General features: G+C 34.6%; 1 protein-coding gene across 3 annotated transcripts in view; it reads left to right on the top strand.

The window, feature by feature from the left end:
• Window positions 1-10,032: 10,032 nt before the first annotated feature.
• LOC126827069 (hepatocyte growth factor receptor) overlaps window positions 10,033-18,540 on the top strand; it is a 108,123-nt gene continuing 99,615 nt past the window's right edge. For all 3 annotated transcript variants that reach the window (XR_008788761.1, XM_050556247.2, XM_056102309.1), the window contains exons 1-11: window positions 10,033-10,113; window positions 10,399-11,457; window positions 11,859-12,032; window positions 12,516-12,647; window positions 13,007-13,180; window positions 13,409-13,557; window positions 14,113-14,251; window positions 15,301-15,437; window positions 16,195-16,395; window positions 16,736-16,826; window positions 17,325-17,549. Coding sequence is in view for 2 of the 3 variants with exons in the window: in XM_050556247.2 (XP_050412204.1) it covers window positions 10,420-11,457; window positions 11,859-12,032; window positions 12,516-12,647; window positions 13,007-13,180; window positions 13,409-13,557; window positions 14,113-14,251; window positions 15,301-15,437; window positions 16,195-16,395; window positions 16,736-16,826; window positions 17,325-17,549 (2,460 nt within the window). In the remaining variant the exon portion in view is untranslated. The remainder of the gene's footprint in view (window positions 10,114-10,398; window positions 11,458-11,858; window positions 12,033-12,515; window positions 12,648-13,006; window positions 13,181-13,408; window positions 13,558-14,112; window positions 14,252-15,300; window positions 15,438-16,194; window positions 16,396-16,735; window positions 16,827-17,324; window positions 17,550-18,540) is intronic.

The following is an 18,540-nucleotide window of genomic DNA, read 5'->3' as shown; positions in this document are numbered from 1 at the left end:
ATGGATAATAAATACCGGAATCCGTTATGAAAAAGTCCTATAGAAAAAGTTTAGGTTCAAAAAGTGTAGGTTCCTTTAGAAAAAGTGTAGGTTCCTATAAATTTTTGAAGGATTCTACAGAATGCTATATAGAATACTATAGGAAAAAAAATCATTCTGTAGATTTGTTCACAATACTACAGATCTGAAATACTTTACTATAGTTCAGTGCTAGGACTAACTAGGAAAAAGTGCTAAATTTTGGATGTTTGGGTTTAGTCTGGTTCACTGATTTTAATTGCTTGGTAAGCTGATCTAAACAACATGTCCATCTTTATTAGCATTATTGCCCTGTTATAAATTACAGCGTTGACAACTATGAACCGGCCATTCGGAGTATCAAATGACAACATTTTAATTTCTAAAATAAAAAGCCCATTTTATATAAAGTCTTCAATATCAGTTCTGGTGAATCAGTTGTTTAGTCTTCCAAAAACCAAGTTTTATCACGGTGAGCTATTTTTGTACGCCCACATTTTCAAGTGGACGTATATTAACGATTAAGTCGCCCCTGTCCGTCCACATATCGGTCCGTAACCTCCTGGATTATGGACCTTGGTTGTGACAAAAATTTCCATTTTTTTGCTTGTAGATCTCAAGAATTCAAAGTTTATATCCGATTTTAAAAACCGTTTAAATATATCACCGTTACACCCTGAGTTCGAATTTCGTGATAATCGGATCTAAGGTTGTGGTCCCTCTAGAGGTTACGATTTGTATCCGATTTTGAAAACACTTAATATATATGTTTATGTATCAATGATCTCGGTTTGATGTTCGCGCATATTGGACCTAACTTCTTGTCTTGTTAAAAAAAATCGCGTTTATTTAACTTGTCCAATTATATAGGATATTGTATAGGATCGGTGGTTGAGTTTTTCCTATAGTGTAATTTCCTATAGAATTCTATAGAATACTGTAAGAAACTATGATAAAAATGAACTTATAGATTTATTTGTGCTGCTATAGAATTGATGGTAAAAATCAGCCCCCCCCCTCCCGAAAGAAAAAGTTGCAGACCATAGCTCTAAAATACCCATGTGTAGCCTGTGCCCCCCCACCCCCACCCCCCCCCCCCCAACTTCACCGCCCCTCCGCAGCCAGCAAGCTGCTTACGGGCCTGGTAAAAACTATAGTTTTCTATAGAACTAACTTGTATCCTAAATTCGGTTGTGTAATCCTATTGTTTTCTATATGATATTCTGTTGAATAATATAGAAAGAATATTTTGCTCTGTAGATTTTGTGGAGAAACATATACTCTTCAAATAACAGGCCAATTGTCTACACATGAACATAAACAGTTCTTATGGACGGCTTATCTGACGGCCCCATTTCACTCGCAAAGAGATACACTGCCAAAAGTGAAAATGAACGTTTTTGATTTTTGTCTTAATAATGAGTAATTGCTCCACCAATCCTCAAACATTCAGCAATTCGTCGTGGCATGCTCCTAATCAACCTTCCAATCACCATTTGGGTCAATCTGACCCACTCCCCTCGCAGTGCTACGGCCAGTTCTTGCAGTGTTGTCGGTTGACGTTGACGTCGACGAACACGTCTCCCGATCATGTCTCAGACATGCTCTATAGGGGAAACGTCAGGACTCATGGCTGGCCAAGGCATATGGAGGTAGTCATTCACGACACGAGCGCGGTGGGCACGGGCATTATCATCTTGAAATAATGAAAGATGAAACGTCGACCAGCACGTTGATCAAAGGGCAGGATGTGGTCACGGTAGTATCCACCAGTGACCCTTCACTGAACAATATGCAAGTCCGTTCTGCCAGTCATGGTGATTCCTCGCCACACCATGTGCTGACAAGTTAATGGAGGCACAACACGCGGCCGTGGCGCATGCAGATGGGCTACATCTAGCCGATTTCTTATCGTTTGGGGTGTAACTCTAATTCCTGTAACTTGGTACAAATTTACAGAAAGCTGATTGGCCGTTTGTCCTCGATTTCGCAGGACCTGTACGAATGTATTGATCCTGGGCTTGTGTAGTGGCTCTAGGACGACCTGAACGAGGTCTATCATCAACATCGTGTGTTTGTTGGTACCAGGTCCAAAGTCGGCTGATCACAGAGTGTGACACATTAAGCATGTTGGCTACTGCTCGCTGTGTAGAACCCATTTGAAGCATGTGTAGACGTCTCATTGTAAATTAACTGTAACACAACAAAGCAAAGATACGCTAAACAGTAAATTTTGTGCAAGAACCGATAGGAAAGCAAACATAGATAGGATAAACCAGCACGCGGCAGTTTTCATCACCCCTTCCTTGAAGTGTCAAATTTGACAATGAACCCCTCCCACGTGTATGGCGCTATTGCGTGTCCCGCGTGCGGCTCAGTGGTTCTGTTGGGGCGATAAGTTCTTCATCTGTGAACATACTCCCAAAGCATGTCAAGTTGCATGACTATTTATCATATCACAACCTGCATAGGTATTTGCATTAATTCAATATCCCCTACTTTTTTTGAAGAGTATATAACAGATGAGCATACTATAGTTTTCTATATGATATTAGTATATATTGGAAATCTTTTGTTAATAGTATAGACATATTCCTGAAGCAACATGACAGACCATCGTTTAATCTGGCATCTTCCCTAAAACTTTGGACAGTGATTTAAGCTATTAAAAACGGTGAAATTATTGCTCGTCTCCAAACAGTATTGTTTACATTGTATTCGTTTTGATAGCCTCATTTGTTCACGCAATTAGTTTTTCTGCAATATTCTGCTATGCACTGGTTAATTGGGGATAACTAAACATATTTGGTCCAATTTGGAGCTCTGTTTAAACCGTAATGATATTGCTACGCAGTTAGCTATTGGTTGTTAATCGGACTATTGACCAGTCATAATTTAGAACAGAAATTTGCTTCCTTTACATCAGTGTTAAGTGGGATTAGGTATAATCAAAGGAAACACTGCGAGGAGTATGTATTATAGCTTACTGTTATCGTGTATCTTTGTATATGGGAATTTTTCAAAACATGTCAAAATTCCTGTCCCTGGAAAAGAATTGGTTGTATGGAAAATTTTTTAAAGATTTGAAACTACTTTTTTACTTTATTATAAAGGGTGTGTAATAGATAAGTGAATAAAAATCATATTTGCTATTTATCATACTGTTTTTTGTGGAAAATCAATGAATCTGTATTCATGGTACTGCCAAAATGCAATGTCCCAATTTTTTTTAGCAGACTTTTGACACAAACAAATGGATCTAAATTTCAAATAAATCTGTATGTTTCAAGTTATTATTACTTAATTTTGTTCTTCTGTTTGTGATTCTATAATTGTTTTCATCCAACTTTGCTTGAAAAAGTGAAAAAAAATTATGAAAATGATTGTCCCTAGAAGTAAGTTCCTTCCTGTTACCTTGTGGAAAATTCCACTCAAAATATTGAACCCTCCCTCTGAACTAAAAAGAGGCTGTGTCAAACAAAGATCGCTTCCCTCAACCTTAGCATGGTGAAGAGTGAAAGGAGAAATTAATGATTGTTTTTTCTATCCTATCAATCAAAGGTTAAATAGGTGAGTAGTACTTTTTAAGTCTATCTATCCTGTTACTGATGTTTTTAGGATTTCTTATGTAGACTCATATTTGAATTGACATCATTGTATGTTTTGTGGGGGTAAGATTACTTTCCCATCAATTAGTTTAAAGAGTGGATTAACTATCACTCAATAATGATTGGCACAAGAGAAAAATTCCTGTCCTGTTACCTTCTCTCCTGTTACTGTATTTGGTAACAGGAAAGAATGTAGTAATGGTAATATGGTAACAGGAAAGACAATACGTAACAGAATAGAATTAGATGCTAACTTTGTTGTCTTTAAAACAGTTTCAAAGAAAACCAAAAAGTATAAATCTGATGAAATGACTTTTTAAGGCTGTCCTTAAAATAATTATCAACAAAAACTAATAATTCTGGTTATCTTACTGAAATTCAAAAACGGGTAACAGGAAAGAAACAATATGTAACAGGATGGAATTGGCAGTCAAGTTTTTTCTTTAATGGCTCTATCCCCTTTCTTTCAGTGATGATGCCATTGCAAGCTGCTGAGAAGCAGCGCTGGTACCGACAGAGAGACGCAGGCCCTAAAAGGAGGGCTAGATATTTACAGGATGAGAACGACAAATACATAAAAGACAAAGAAACAGGAAAGAAGAAAACAGGTCAAAGATATGTCAAAAAGGGAACACAGGCTGAAGAAAAAAGAATGGCGGCAGTATAAAAAAAGACTTCAAAACACGACAGAAAGCTGCTGAAAATATCCTCACTCCTCCAGGGTCTCCAATTATGCCTGTGCCTGCTCCACCATCACGTCAGAGGAAGCAGGCAGCGAGAAGTAGATCTCGAGAGTTACATCATGTGGACTTCTCCAGGACAGACATGAGACCAATAAATTGGATACCCAATCACTTTGTTCCTGTGCTTCTCATTAACAGTGATCTTGTGGATGATAGACAGAAATCTGGAGCTAATGAACAGAGAGTAATGTAAATAAAGAAGATGAACGGAGAGTAGATGAAGATAAATAGAGAGTAGACGAAGATGAATAGAGAGTAGATGAAGAGAGAGTAGATAAAGACGATGAACAGAGAGTAAATGAAGATGAATAGAAAGTAGATGAAGAAGATGAACTGAGAGTAGATGAAGAAGATGAACAGAGAGTAGATGAAGATGAACAGAGAGTAGATGAACAGAGAGTAGATGAAGATGAACAGAAAGTAAATGAAGAAGATGAACAGAGAGTAGATGAAGATGAACAGAGAGTAGATGAAGATGAACCAGAGAGTAGATGAAGATGAACAGAGAGTAGATGAAGATGAACAGAGAGTAGATGAAGATGATGAACAGAAAGTAAATGAAGATGATGAACAGAGAGTAAATGAAGATGAACCAGAGAGTAGGTGAAGATGAACCAGAGAGTAGGTGAAGATGAACAGAGAGTAGATGAAGATGAACAGAGAGTACATGAAGATGAACAGAGAGTAGATGAAGATGATGAAGATGAACAGAGAGTAGATGAAGATGATGAACAGAGAGTAGATGAAGATGAACAGAGAGTAGATGAAGATGATGAACAGAGAGTAGATAAAGATAAACAGAGAGTAAAAGAAGATGAACAACTTCTTTCCTGTTACTATGTTTTCTTTCATGTTACTGCAGCAAAGAATTTCATTACATTACTCATGTTGTAAACAACTAAGAAAGGTTTTAGATTTCTATTTTATTTCAATACTGACTAAGATATGCCAGTGCCTATCATTTCTCATCTTTCATGTTAATATATGTTAATGGTAAACAATTCAGTAGCATTGTTCTATACTGTTACTTTTTTGTTCTTTACTGTTACCACAAAATCTATCCTGTTACTGCTCATTAAAAGCTTTATTATAATTATCATATAGGAACAATCATTGTCATAATGCATTGGAATAAATCATCAAGATACATCAAACATAAGAAGGTTATTTTTATTAAAATTTCACTTGAATGAAAGAATTAATTAAAATCAAAGCTAATTCCAACGGTAATTATATGACAATGCAGATAGTTATCAACACGAAAAAGTATTTTATTTCTTTATTGCCAAAGTAATTTTTGGATAAATGAGAAGAACTATTACAGAATATCCCAATAAAAGTGAAAAAAAATTAGAAATAAATACTTTTTTTGTTTTTTTACGCAGATGATTCGTTGGTAACAGGAAGGAATTATTTTATCCGAATGTTAAAAAATTATAGTAATTTTCATATTTGCAAATGTCGTAAAGCTTGCATATTTCTGTTTTGCAACCATATGTATATTTCTATTGTATTGAGGTATTAAAATTTGTATTTCGAGAAACTTATCTTCTTAGTTTTTGGTGCCTTGGAATTTTGACATTTTTTGAAAAAGTCCCAATATTTTATGATATAATTTTAGTTAAGGTAGTAATTGACCAATGTACGAATTGATATCTCACTAATCTTTCAAGTCTTTTAACTGTTTGGGTTTATACTTTTAACTATAATTACGTAATATAACGATATATATTACGTAATTATAGTTAACAATGTAGGAATTGATATCTCACTAATCTTTCAAGTCTTTTAACTGTTTGGGTTTCCTCCCACTGCTAAAGACCCCTACGCGCAAGCGAATTATTGAAATAAAATTAAACCATATGTTAGTCCCGAAATGACCTAGTTTCTGTCGATTGGACTTTAAACCCCATTTCTCTCTCTCTCTTTATACTTTTAACTGAAATTTTAGTTAACACGCGTTCTTGGTATGTCGATATCTTCATCTGTTTCCTATGTACAATTTAACATCCCTGATCAAATATTATTATATAATTATTTTCATCATATAAGCTTGTATATATATGTTATCTATATTCTACTGTAATTTTAGTCTGGTAACCGGCTCGCCCTAGCGATACCTATCTCGTTATTGTGACCGTTAGCCAATTTTGGATACTCGTTTATTAAAAGTACAATTTTAACTATTTATCTGAGTTTTCGTCGTTAGTCTTTGAATAAGCCACAACCCCCCAGAAAACAGCTCTTCGGCAATACTATAGAATTTAGTGATGCGCTAAGATAGACTTTGCAAAGATTATACAGATTCAAGCAGATATCTCCTAATTGACCGATATGCCAAATGATAATCTGTAATATGCTTACTATGAATAAAAAATAGAGTTTGTTTAATGTATATGAATGACATTGTGATACATGTTTTCGCTTTAAGAAATACGTAGAGCTTTAAAGCAAAAATAATCGGTAATACATTCTTAAAACAAAAGTCAATTAAATCAGGACAGATAATTACTAAAGTTTATTATGAATACAGCCGAATCTGCGAAATTTTCAAAAACCGACAAAAACCACCGTAATGTCAGTGATTTACTACTCGTACCCGCGCTTCAATACAAAACTCATTTTAATAAAACATGCAACCGACGGGTGCCTGCAGGGGGCGCACAAACATATTGTCCGGGGGGTGGGGTGGGGGGTCATCAAAAGATCGTCCCAACAGCATTAGAAAATCAAATCGGCCCACCATATCATTAAATCGCCCCCCCCCCCCCGACTCATGAGCACGGAGTAATTTAAACCAATACTTGACAATACGAACTTTTGGTTTGATTGAATGTGTAAGAGACTCCGACAAACCGGCCCGTTTTCTGGAAAAAAATCGGCCCACTAGGCAAAAGAAAATCGGCCAATTTGCATGGACTCAACTCAGGGGGTGGGGGGTCGCACCCCCATACCCCCTATTGCAGGTCTTTCGTTAGGCCTAAAATTTAATCGCTAATATCGCGGTTCAGAGTAAAGCAATTTCACTGAAATTTTCAGTATTCTCTTTACGTTATCTATTTTTAACTATTAATACCGAGAACTACCAGCTCTTTATCTAATCTCCCATAATGCCCCTTTAAGGACAATGAAATATGTTCGGTAAAACGATAAATAATTTCTGGCCAAAGCGTACATTTTTACTGACACGATTTTACTGACGGATAATGAAAATGTATTATTGAACAAAATTATCCCAGGCGTCTAATACCAATAATATGACGATACTATACCGGACGGAAGGAAGACGATAGGCGTCTATCATGCACTAGACTTTACGGGAAGATTTCAAAATGACATATTTATTTCTCTTTCCTTGCAACAGGCTTTCGACGAAAGTCACATATTCGTATGGAATTTTATTTTATGAAGAAGTTTCAATTATGACTGTCACAGTATCGCGAATACATGATTAGACCTGATTAATTGAAACTTATAATCGTGCATGGATTATTTGTCAATGATGTCAATGAATCAATAAAAACAAATGCTATTTTTTTATATAACTGTGAAGCCAATATCCATATGATAAAACAACAAGAAATGCAGTAGCTTATTTTAGCTTTATTTTTCTGATATTTGGTGTCGTCTATAAGAATAATTCTAATTTCTAAGTGCAATTTATGGTTGGAGGATCTTATTTTATTTGACAGACCGACTTCTGTTTGTGCAATGCTTATTGTTGGCGTGGACAACGTGAAAATAAAAGTACGCGGGTCCCAGGTTTTCCGTTATACTATCCAAACGACAAGCCGTCATTCCTTGCCTACGGTGGCTGATAAGGGACATGAAAAATATATAACATCATTTATTTTTTTTAATATTCACCCAAGGCATTTGTAATATTGTAATATAATTTGATTTTTATAATATTCACCCAAATCAATTTTAATATAATTTGTTTTTTATAATTTTCATCCAAGTCAATTTTAATTTAATTATTATTGTTCGATTTATATAGCGCTTCATTACACGTGAAGTGTTTCTAAGCGCATATCACAAACATATACTTCAAACACACAGAAACAATCAAAATCAGGAGAACATAATTAAACACAGCTGCCTGTTAGGCGCTATTATTCAAAGGTTTATATCCAACAAATCAACCGGCTAATCTCAATATTGAACTCAGTCGAGGTATTACCTGATGAACACCTACACCAAGTAGAGTTCAAAAATAAAAACGAAGTTTAAAAGAATCAACTTCATTAACAAAACTTAAACAATCAAAAACTAAACAGATAAATCAAATTCAAACGAAACAAATAAAACAAAGAAAATGAAAAGAGCAGTTCGTTACCATTCTACATTAACAAAATAAAGGAAATCAACTTGTGAAAATTTTTTCAAAAAATAAGAGCAAAGTAACACTAATGTTAATAATTATCAAAAGGAACCAAGATCTTAATGATAAAAACATATATTAATGGGTATTGATATCAGCATGCACCCATCATACCAACGCCTACGAACATCCAGACATCGAATTCAGCGCACAGTGTGTTGAAAAGAGATAACAAAAAACAACTTGGCCTATGTGCACTAATGAATGCATGTTCCTGAAGCAACGACCGCGAGTTTTACAACGCTTGATAAGATGTACGTATAGTTAAGGCGAGATCAAGCCTTCTATTGAAGATGCAATGAATGATGGGTCACACGCATGGCTCTTGACCTTACTACTGGACACAAACACAGAGAGCCTTGTCATGAAAACAAAGGGTCCTTTTTCTTACTTGACAAAGAGGGTGCCTTTTCTTGGACTTTGGGTCCCTTTTCTTGAACTTGGGGCCCTTCAACTGGATTTGGCGTTTCCGTTCAGTTTAATTTTTGGAGATTTTCACAAAATTTGTTTATTTCCCTTTTCAATATATTTATATGGCAAATCTCCTCAGGGGGACTCTCACAAGATACTTGAATCGGGATTTTGGGGCATAACTTCCACTCGACACAAAATTAGTCATTTCAGGACTATCATATGACTCTATATCTTTTCAAGGGGGTGGGGGTGGGGATGGGGGTGACCGAATGGTTAGCACGTACGCGCTGTATCATAAGGTCTGTCATTGAGTAACCCCCCCCCTCCCCGTGCCAAGGAGTAGGGTCGCCTGTCCAACCCCTGGGTTTCCTTCGTTCACGTAGGCTGTGCGAACAAAAGAAGGTTTACGCCACCTGCCCTGGGAACAATAATTCGCGAAATTTGAAAATAAATAAATTAATGAAGCTAATGTGTGCATTTCGACGTTCATTTTAACCCTTTTACAGTATTTTAATTTGTTGGATAAACTATAGATTTTACCTATTACCCACGCTGCTTAGCCCCGAGAAATGTGTGCTTTATAAAGGGTGTTCATTACATCTGTAAAAAAAATGATTTACGTGAAAATATGCAAAACTAGATCATTTCAGATAATTTGCTAATTATTTGAATTAAATTGTGACACTGAGTTTGTTAGGGAAAAAATTCGATCATAGTCTAGAGTTGAAAAAGCGCGGACGCGGCGGCGACCGACCAGATATACTTTGAATATATGCCAGAATTTTGAAACGACCCCTTATCAAAATTAACGTAGGTTGCACAAACCATTAGTGTTGATCAAATTTTCACATAAACAGACAAACATCTTAAGATTTCCATATTTCAATATTACAATAATAAGTGATTGTTAACGTATAGCTATAATTTTCATTGAGAAAACGTCCATGTAAGTTTTACTTTTGCTTGTTGTGGGGGGTTTTTTTTGTTTCATTTGTGCTTAAGCAAAATTGTTTAACTATACTTTTTTAAAATTAAATGGACATAAAATGGACATAAAATGGGGTATATTCTACTTTTTATTTGTTTTGTAGAATTCTATTTTCTTTTATCTTATAGAATTTTCTTTATTTAGTTTTACAGAATTTGCCTTATTTTCTTTTATAGAATTTTTTTATTTATTTATTTTTTTCATTCTGTTTAGTAATATTCTTGTATTTGATTAAATTTGTAGATTGTACATGAAACAAAGAGTATGAGAGCAACAACTCATCTCTTGCTCGTATCTTTCTGGTATCTAAGCACCATATGTGCTGCTTCAAGAATAAATGATTATCTCAGAACAGTGACAATAGAAAGTACAACACTTTTAAAGACCATAACAGTTGATAACCGAACTGGAGATTTGTATTTTGGTGGTTCAAAAATTATTGGACAACTTGATAAAGATTTACGACTTAAATATCAGTTTTATTTTAATAACTCAAAGGGCGATGATTCAATCCATGATGACATTTCTTTGCTGCTAGTTCACGCAAAAACGAAAAAACTTTTATCTTGTGGAACGCATAAACACGGATTGTGCAAGTGGCACAGCTTAAAGAATATCAGTGTCTTCACAACCTTGGATTCCGAAAAGCCAACAAACTATCTGGGTAGCAATGAAACTACAATTGTGCTTCCAAATAGTGTTAAGGGCTGTCGACGATGCCTGCTAGTCATGCAACCAGTAAATGGTTATCAAAATGAAACTAATGATTTTATTTCAACAAGAAGAGTAAGAAGCAAACGGCACCAATATGGCATCCCTATGGCTTTTGAGATGAAGACTGGTTTTGTACATATGTTTTCAGGATTAAATGTTGATCCTTTGATTAAGAAATCGGTTTATATGAAGCCCATTTATGGATTCAATGACGGACAATTTTCATATTTTCTGCTGTTACAAGAAAACCCAGACACTAACCAAATAGAAACGAAGTTAGCAAGAATATGTTCTGATGATAAACTATATTATTCCTATGTTGAAATAGAGCTTCGCTGTAGTTTTCAGTTGTTTGGTGTGTACAAAAAGGCCACATCTGCCTACATGAGTGACGGTCATTTGTATATTTCGTGGGTTCAAGGAAACAGGACGTCTGAAGACCTAGACAAAGGATCTACCGTTTGTGATTTTTCTGTAGCAGAACTGAATAACTTCTTCACTCAGATGTTCCAAAGATGTTTCAAATATGCCACAGGTTACCAACCATTCTGGATGTCATCAAAGCCTAAAAAGTGCGAGTTGAATTCTGTAAGTTCTAATAACTTTGTACCTGTCTCAACCCATATCAAATATAAGCTGTAGATAGCTTTGATTTAAAAAGAGACATAACAAAACAAAAAATGGTAACATACATAAAAAAATCCAATGACTTATGGTCAAACTATGAGCAGAGACTAAAAACTTACACAAGATATACCTGTTCACCTTGCATGTAGGTTTTATGATGTACTATTGAAAGTATTACAACAACAGTCTAAATAACGTCTAGATCAAAACGGTTAAAGATAAAGATACTTTTGATTAGGTTTGGTCTAATCATGAAACCTTTATTCCGGCATGTTAGGCTTTAGAAATAGTTATAGGGTTAGTGGATTATCAATATAATTTAGCATCTAATAATCATTTACTATGTATATTTAAATCTATAGAGATCCGATCCACTAGACTGTGGTCGACCTACACAACAAGGATTAAGTGGTGGTGGATATTTGAATAAGGTATCATTTTATCACCTGGAATCCACGATACGATCTCTTGTATCTGTAACACAGTCTGGTCAACCAATAGTTATACTAGCTACATCTACAGGACATATTAAAAAGGTGAATATTTTTAAAATTAAATTCAAAATCTGTAAATATGATATATACTCAAGAGCAGTAAACCACAAAGAGATGTCGCAATAATATCTGATGGGTAGGGGCATGCGATCATACAGCCTCTGGGTTTTGAAATTAAAGAAGCAAGCTCGGATTACACAGGACATACTAGTGCTCAGAAACAGGGCATTAATATTGTCTAAACAATTTAGCCCAAAATATTGAACCGCTTGTAATTTACCGCACTATTGATAGCTGATTTTGCTTAAAGGAGTTAAATAATTCAGTTAACGTATGGATATTAGTGCCCATGAATATGAGTTAATAAAGAGGGTTAATTCAAGGTGAACAACTCGCACCCCTAATTCTATGCAACTAACAGTGATACTGTCTCGACTAAAAGCAAACCTCTTTCCGTACAATTGATAACCCATCCTACATCATTTATTAATGGTAGTTTTGATACAAGCATGTTATTCGTTGAAGGTATTGGTGTCCGGATTTCGTGACAGGAAACAGGAATATTTCTCCATGAATGTAACTGAGGGTAATATAGGATTACAGGAGACTATGTATTTACATAACGAGACTCTGTTATATACACTAGCAAACAATAAGGTGAATTGAAGATCTTTTTGTTTTATTTTATTTTCAACCTGATTATAGAGTTTACCATAATATAGTGTCTTTACATTCAACTATAATACATGTATATATAGATTTCAATATCTTGATATTCAACTAGATAATAGAATTGAACATATAATCTTATTTACATTCAACTAGATAATAAAATTTAACATATAATCTATGTTCAACTAGATAATAGAATTTAACATATAATCTATGTTCAACTAGATAATAGAATTTAACACATTATTTTATTTATAATCAAGTAGATAATAGAATTTAACACAACCTTATATTCAACTATATGATAGAATTTAACATATAGTATCCTATTTATATTCAAACAGATAATAGAGTTTAACATAACATCTTGTTCCATGTATAAAACGTGTAGTGCGTGTTTATCAATTCGAGATCCTAATGGCTGTGGATGGTGCAATGGTCGGTGTTTAAGATCAGATGAATGTCAACAGTTAAGCGGTAAACCTTCCACTACGTCATGCCCTCCAGTTATACAATCTGTAAGTAATTACGCCAACTCTACAAGCGTTAGAATCGATTGGTCTTGAATTTTAGAAAATTACCGCACTGCCCGAACCCTTCTTAGGAGAGGATTGGAAACGGAAATAAAACTTATGAAACTTAAAATGTATGAATAAAACATGGCCATTTGTATAACAATCCTTATTGCTGCTTAAGCAAAAGCTTTATTATTTTATAATTTTCAAACCCTAACCGTTGTTTTTTAGATTCACCCAACAGATGGTCCTACATGTGGAGGAACACTTGTCACGATATATGGCGATTATTTTAACTGGGATGAGGATTCTAACAAAGTAGATATAGATATAACTGTAGCTGACGTCGTATGTACATTGAAACAGTGGAGTACTAAAAAGTTAGTTTCATTTTTGATATTGTTTCTGAATATATTTCGCTTAGAATTAAGTTTCTGAAACCCTTTGAAGAGTGTCCAGATAGCTGATTATATATAACGGTTTACAAGAAACGTTCAATACATTATACATGTATATGAAATTCATCGGAGGTGATGCAAATTCAATTTTGAGGCAATTTCTAATTGTAGTGTAAAATTTACATAAGGGTTGTCCATCTATACTTTTTTTTAAAACTCATATAACCAGTCTAAAACATTCAAATGACATCAGAATTGAATTTCGCTGGAAGAAACAATCTGATCAAAATCAGATGTTTTTCAATTCTCTATCCTTCCTTTTATAAACCCTAAACACTAAACAGTCGGCTGCAAGGAGACCAATCGCTCTGAACATAATGTTAGATTGTATACGAAATAAAGATAGAAATGAATGGAATGAAATGGAGTTTAACGTCCCACTGTTCTGATCAGACTGGGCTAATAAAGACGGGAAGATAAAGATAGAATTATAATGATATTGAATGTCAATTATAGTATTTTATTTTTGTTTTGTAGACTTGTATGTAAGACGCGTAGAGCACCTAGACCAATACTAGGTATTGTGCACGTGACTGTTAACAAGATATCACATGGTATCAGAAGACCATACATTCTACAGGGTTCCACAAAATCAACACAAGTGTTTCAATTTAAGGTATAGTTCGTTTACATTACACCAAGAAAGTCGTATATAAAAAGAAATTCACTAGAACTTTTAATTTATTTATACACCAAATAAGTTTATGATATTGATATCTACCTACCAGGCCCCGAGTTCACAAAGCATCCTTAGACTTACGTTAAGAATTTACTCAACTTTCAATCACTGTTTATGAAAAATATCTTTGATCCAGAAATACAAAACTTTGCACATAGTTTCTTTTTGTTGTATTTAATACATTAAAACAACAAAAGTTTTATAAAGCGCTATATTTTAATTAAAATAAGGCGATCAATTTTGAGTAAATTCTTAACTTAAAGGACAATATTGGTGTCAGTCATTATTACATATGTGATAGAACTGGTTAAAGACATTCCAAATATAATTTTAACACAGAGATCATTGCTACGGGATATGTGTAACAAGCACGTGAAGAAACGAGAAGTGACGCCAAACATGACAGGCTGAAGTAACGAGCGGTAACAGACAAACGATCGAATTTCATTTCACTGATAATTCCGTTGAAGTTGAAAAGTTATTATATGGGACGGTGAGAGGGTATCTCACAATTCAAAAATAGAATGACTGACACCAATATTGTCCTTTAAGTCTGAGAATGCTTTGTGATTTCGGGCCAGGTCTTGTTGGAATGCAATTCATTTTTCAAAATAGAATGAAGAAATGGGGTTAGCACTGTCCCCGTTATATATAACAACCACCATAATAAAGACAGGCATGCGCCATGTAGTGTGCTGAGATTGAAATTTTGCTCTGTCAACCATTCTTTTACGTGTACGCCAACATGTACACGGATGGACCCGGGTTTTTATATCAGTCGAACGACTAGACACCCTTTCCTTGCCAGGAAATCATGCTGCAAAATCCCGAGAAACTTTCTTAGCCAACAACAGAATCGAAACGGGAATACTTACAGAGCCATTATCTGAGGCTATTGATATACTCTAGACATTAAAAATTCAATCAAAATTGTTTTAAAAAAATGCCCCAGTGTTAAAGGAAACTATTTCAATGTATTTATGCAGGAGGTTAATGTTGAATCATTTGAACCATCTTATGGCCCAATATCCGGCGGAACTACTATTACTCTAAGAGGAAAACATTTAAATATTGGTATTAGTAGATATATTATGATAGGAAGTCACGAGTGCCAAGTCTTACAGTAAGTGTATATTATGTTGTGGTGTATAGTGTATAATGAAGTAAGGGTGGTACATATCTAATAATATATGATCTGTAACTATCAGTTAGTGTAACTCATAGCAAGAAAAGAAATGTAATTTATTGCGTATAATAAGTTAAATATAACCCTAGATTTACCCCCACCACCTCCCCCAAGTATTTTACGCGAACGTACGTTAAATTTATTGAAAACCACTAAAATATGTGTGCCTCGTAAATCGGTCAATTATAAAGTTTGTATCTTAGTGATGGATAGGCAAATTTGTCCCAGATTTTGCATACAATTTAATTTGAATCTGGACATGGTAAACATTTAGTCAAATCAGATCAAATCTAAAATTATTTTTTTACAGATGGGCCGAAACACCCAAAAGTTTTAATGGCTTTTTAAGTTTTCAGAATTTGTTTAACAATAAGGTTAAGGAATCATTAAGAAATGTTGAATTATAGTTAAGTAGGTTACGTATTTTTTTTTAGCGAAGATTTTGTTTTAAGATCTTTTTTTTTAAAGCCATGTGCGACTAAGATACAAGATTAGCGTGGTTACCTACATTACTGCAGTTTAAACATTGAAATAAACTATACTGAAGGTTGTTAATCCATATAAATTTGTATCTCTTTTTATCATAGCAACTTCTAAATACCACTTTTAAAAATAGTTTATATACATGTAAACTTATAAACAATGCTTAAAATATATATAAACATTTTTAGCTGTTGCAATTTGTTTGGTGCAGGTTTTCGTATGATATGCTACAATGTAAAACTTCAGCAGTTTCGACCGGAAGCGATGTCGGTAGTTATGAAGAAACAACAGCAGAGACTTTTCTACGGTTTTATATTGACAATGGAACTGTTAGGTCTGATTCTAAATACCAATTTGAATATCTACCAGATCCTATTATAACCGGTATCTCGCCGAAAACAACATTTTCAAGGTGAGTGTTATGGTGTGGCGATTTCTATTCTGGCATGACACTACCCTTTGAATTTATGCAATACAATATTCATTGACATAAACTCTTACTCCCGCGTTGGTTGGATATAATTAACTTGTATAATTTAGCTGTAAGACAATAAAAATCACTTTAGTCGAACTTCAACGGTCTTATACCGGTCATCTGACAATCGAGATCGAGCTGTATTTTGTTTTTAATCAATCATCTAAATAACCTAAATTGCTATAGCATCAAGAACACATCTCATCCCTTGGCTTTTTATACTTATTATGAATATATTATATATTTTTTATTAACTATTATAATGCTATATTTGTAGTGGTGGGGTGCCATTAACTGTGTTTGGTACCAATCTGAACTCAGTTGCTGATCCGATGTTAATTTATAATAATATCTCAAAACAATATCAGGTTAGTTCATCCAGATAGTTGATGCAGAGTAAGCCACCCAAAAAGAGAATTCTATATCTGAGAATATTTCTTATCGCTCTCCAGACAAAATTTAGGACAGGCAGCCTAAGTTTGGGATGAATTTAGGACTGCACCCACCCACCTGAACACCGTATCAAACTTGGGCGGATATACTTGTAGCTCACAGCACAGCCATATTTTATCATGATCTCGATTCAGGGGTATAAAACGTACGCGGGACTTCAGATCGAAGTTGTCTGCGATATCACTTCGGTGGAAGCGGACGTTAAATAAAGCTATTTCACACTCTTCAAATCGAGTTTGTTTTGTTGGGCTTTTAATCGATAGATATGTTTATGTGGAAGTTCTGATCTGGAGCTCCATGTTTTTTCTGTGGGTCTTCTGATGGGATGCTGTTGTTTTTGCCACGGGTAATATAAAATTGTAAAAGTACCATTGCTGAGAACTGCATATTACAATAATACAATGTTATTTCAGCCATGTTACACAAAACCAGATGGATTATCTATGATATGTACAGTTCCTTCATTACCAACAACTACCAACTCAGATGAACTGAAACTACATTTTAAACTAGATGGTACCAATGAACATACGTGCGAAATAATAACCTTTTTATCGGATCCCGTTATCTTCCCATTTCAAGATGGGAGCCAAACGCTAATGGTGGAAAATGCACAATCTGTTAATCTTGAGTTTTTAGTAAGTTTTTATTTATCAATAACATATTCAGGAAATATTAAAGGTATGGATGTGGTGGGTGGCGATATAAGTAGGAAGAACGGGACCAGAGTAGTGTAAAGAGTAAGGAGTGTTCACCACTTCAAAGACTGGAAAATTGATAAATGCACACCGTCTTATCAAAATTGGCCGATTTCTGATTTCAGCAATACAATTTTAATACTCTTATTAAGTATTTCATTCTCATTATAGACTAAATTCTAAAATGACAATCATTCTTAAAGTTACTAGTTTGGGAATTAGAGTTTAAAAGTACTTTCATTCAAATCATTGGCACAATGCCCTTAAAGGAGGCAAGTCCCCAACTCAATATCATCCACATTACAAACACGACTTATTGATTAATTTCAGTCAACACTGATTTTGTTATCTTGCGGTGAAAAGGTGGGCTTCTGGGAGATCCAATATTTAAGACAGAATGAAAATTTTATAATTGGCACAAAAATCGCGTGCCAGAATGCTTTCGAGCCCCATTTGTAATGAAGCGACTCGACGAACGAGGCTAAATATATCCCACAAGAGAATACTACCGGTGTAGACTGGACTAACCAGACGTCAAAGACTGCCATTCAATTTGGACTCTTCGCGTATTTCGCCGAACATTACTGATTAGAAATTACAGTAATAACAATTTAATGTAAATCAGTTTATATGCATTCATATGACATTATTATATGCGTTGCGACCCATTTGTGTCCATTTCTAGTTACCAAGGAATAGAGATTTAGCTCCTTTAATATCAAGCCGTATCATATACTCAGCTTGGACTTTCCACAGACTGTACACAGAGGAAAAATTAGTAAAGAAAGACAAAAAAAACTAAGCCCGGAAAGCAAATGTTTTCTTTTCCGTCAATCTTTTTTATTCAATCACCACTAGATATTTTATACGGATTGTGTTCTGGAATATATTGCACAAAATATTTCACATTCTGATATGGAACATATTTTAA

This window comes from Patella vulgata, chromosome 7 (genome assembly GCF_932274485.2).
Source record: "Patella vulgata chromosome 7, xgPatVulg1.2, whole genome shotgun sequence".
NCBI classification, from domain to species: domain Eukaryota; kingdom Metazoa; phylum Mollusca; class Gastropoda; family Patellidae; genus Patella; species Patella vulgata.
This window is presented reverse-complemented; position numbering and strand designations above follow the sequence as displayed.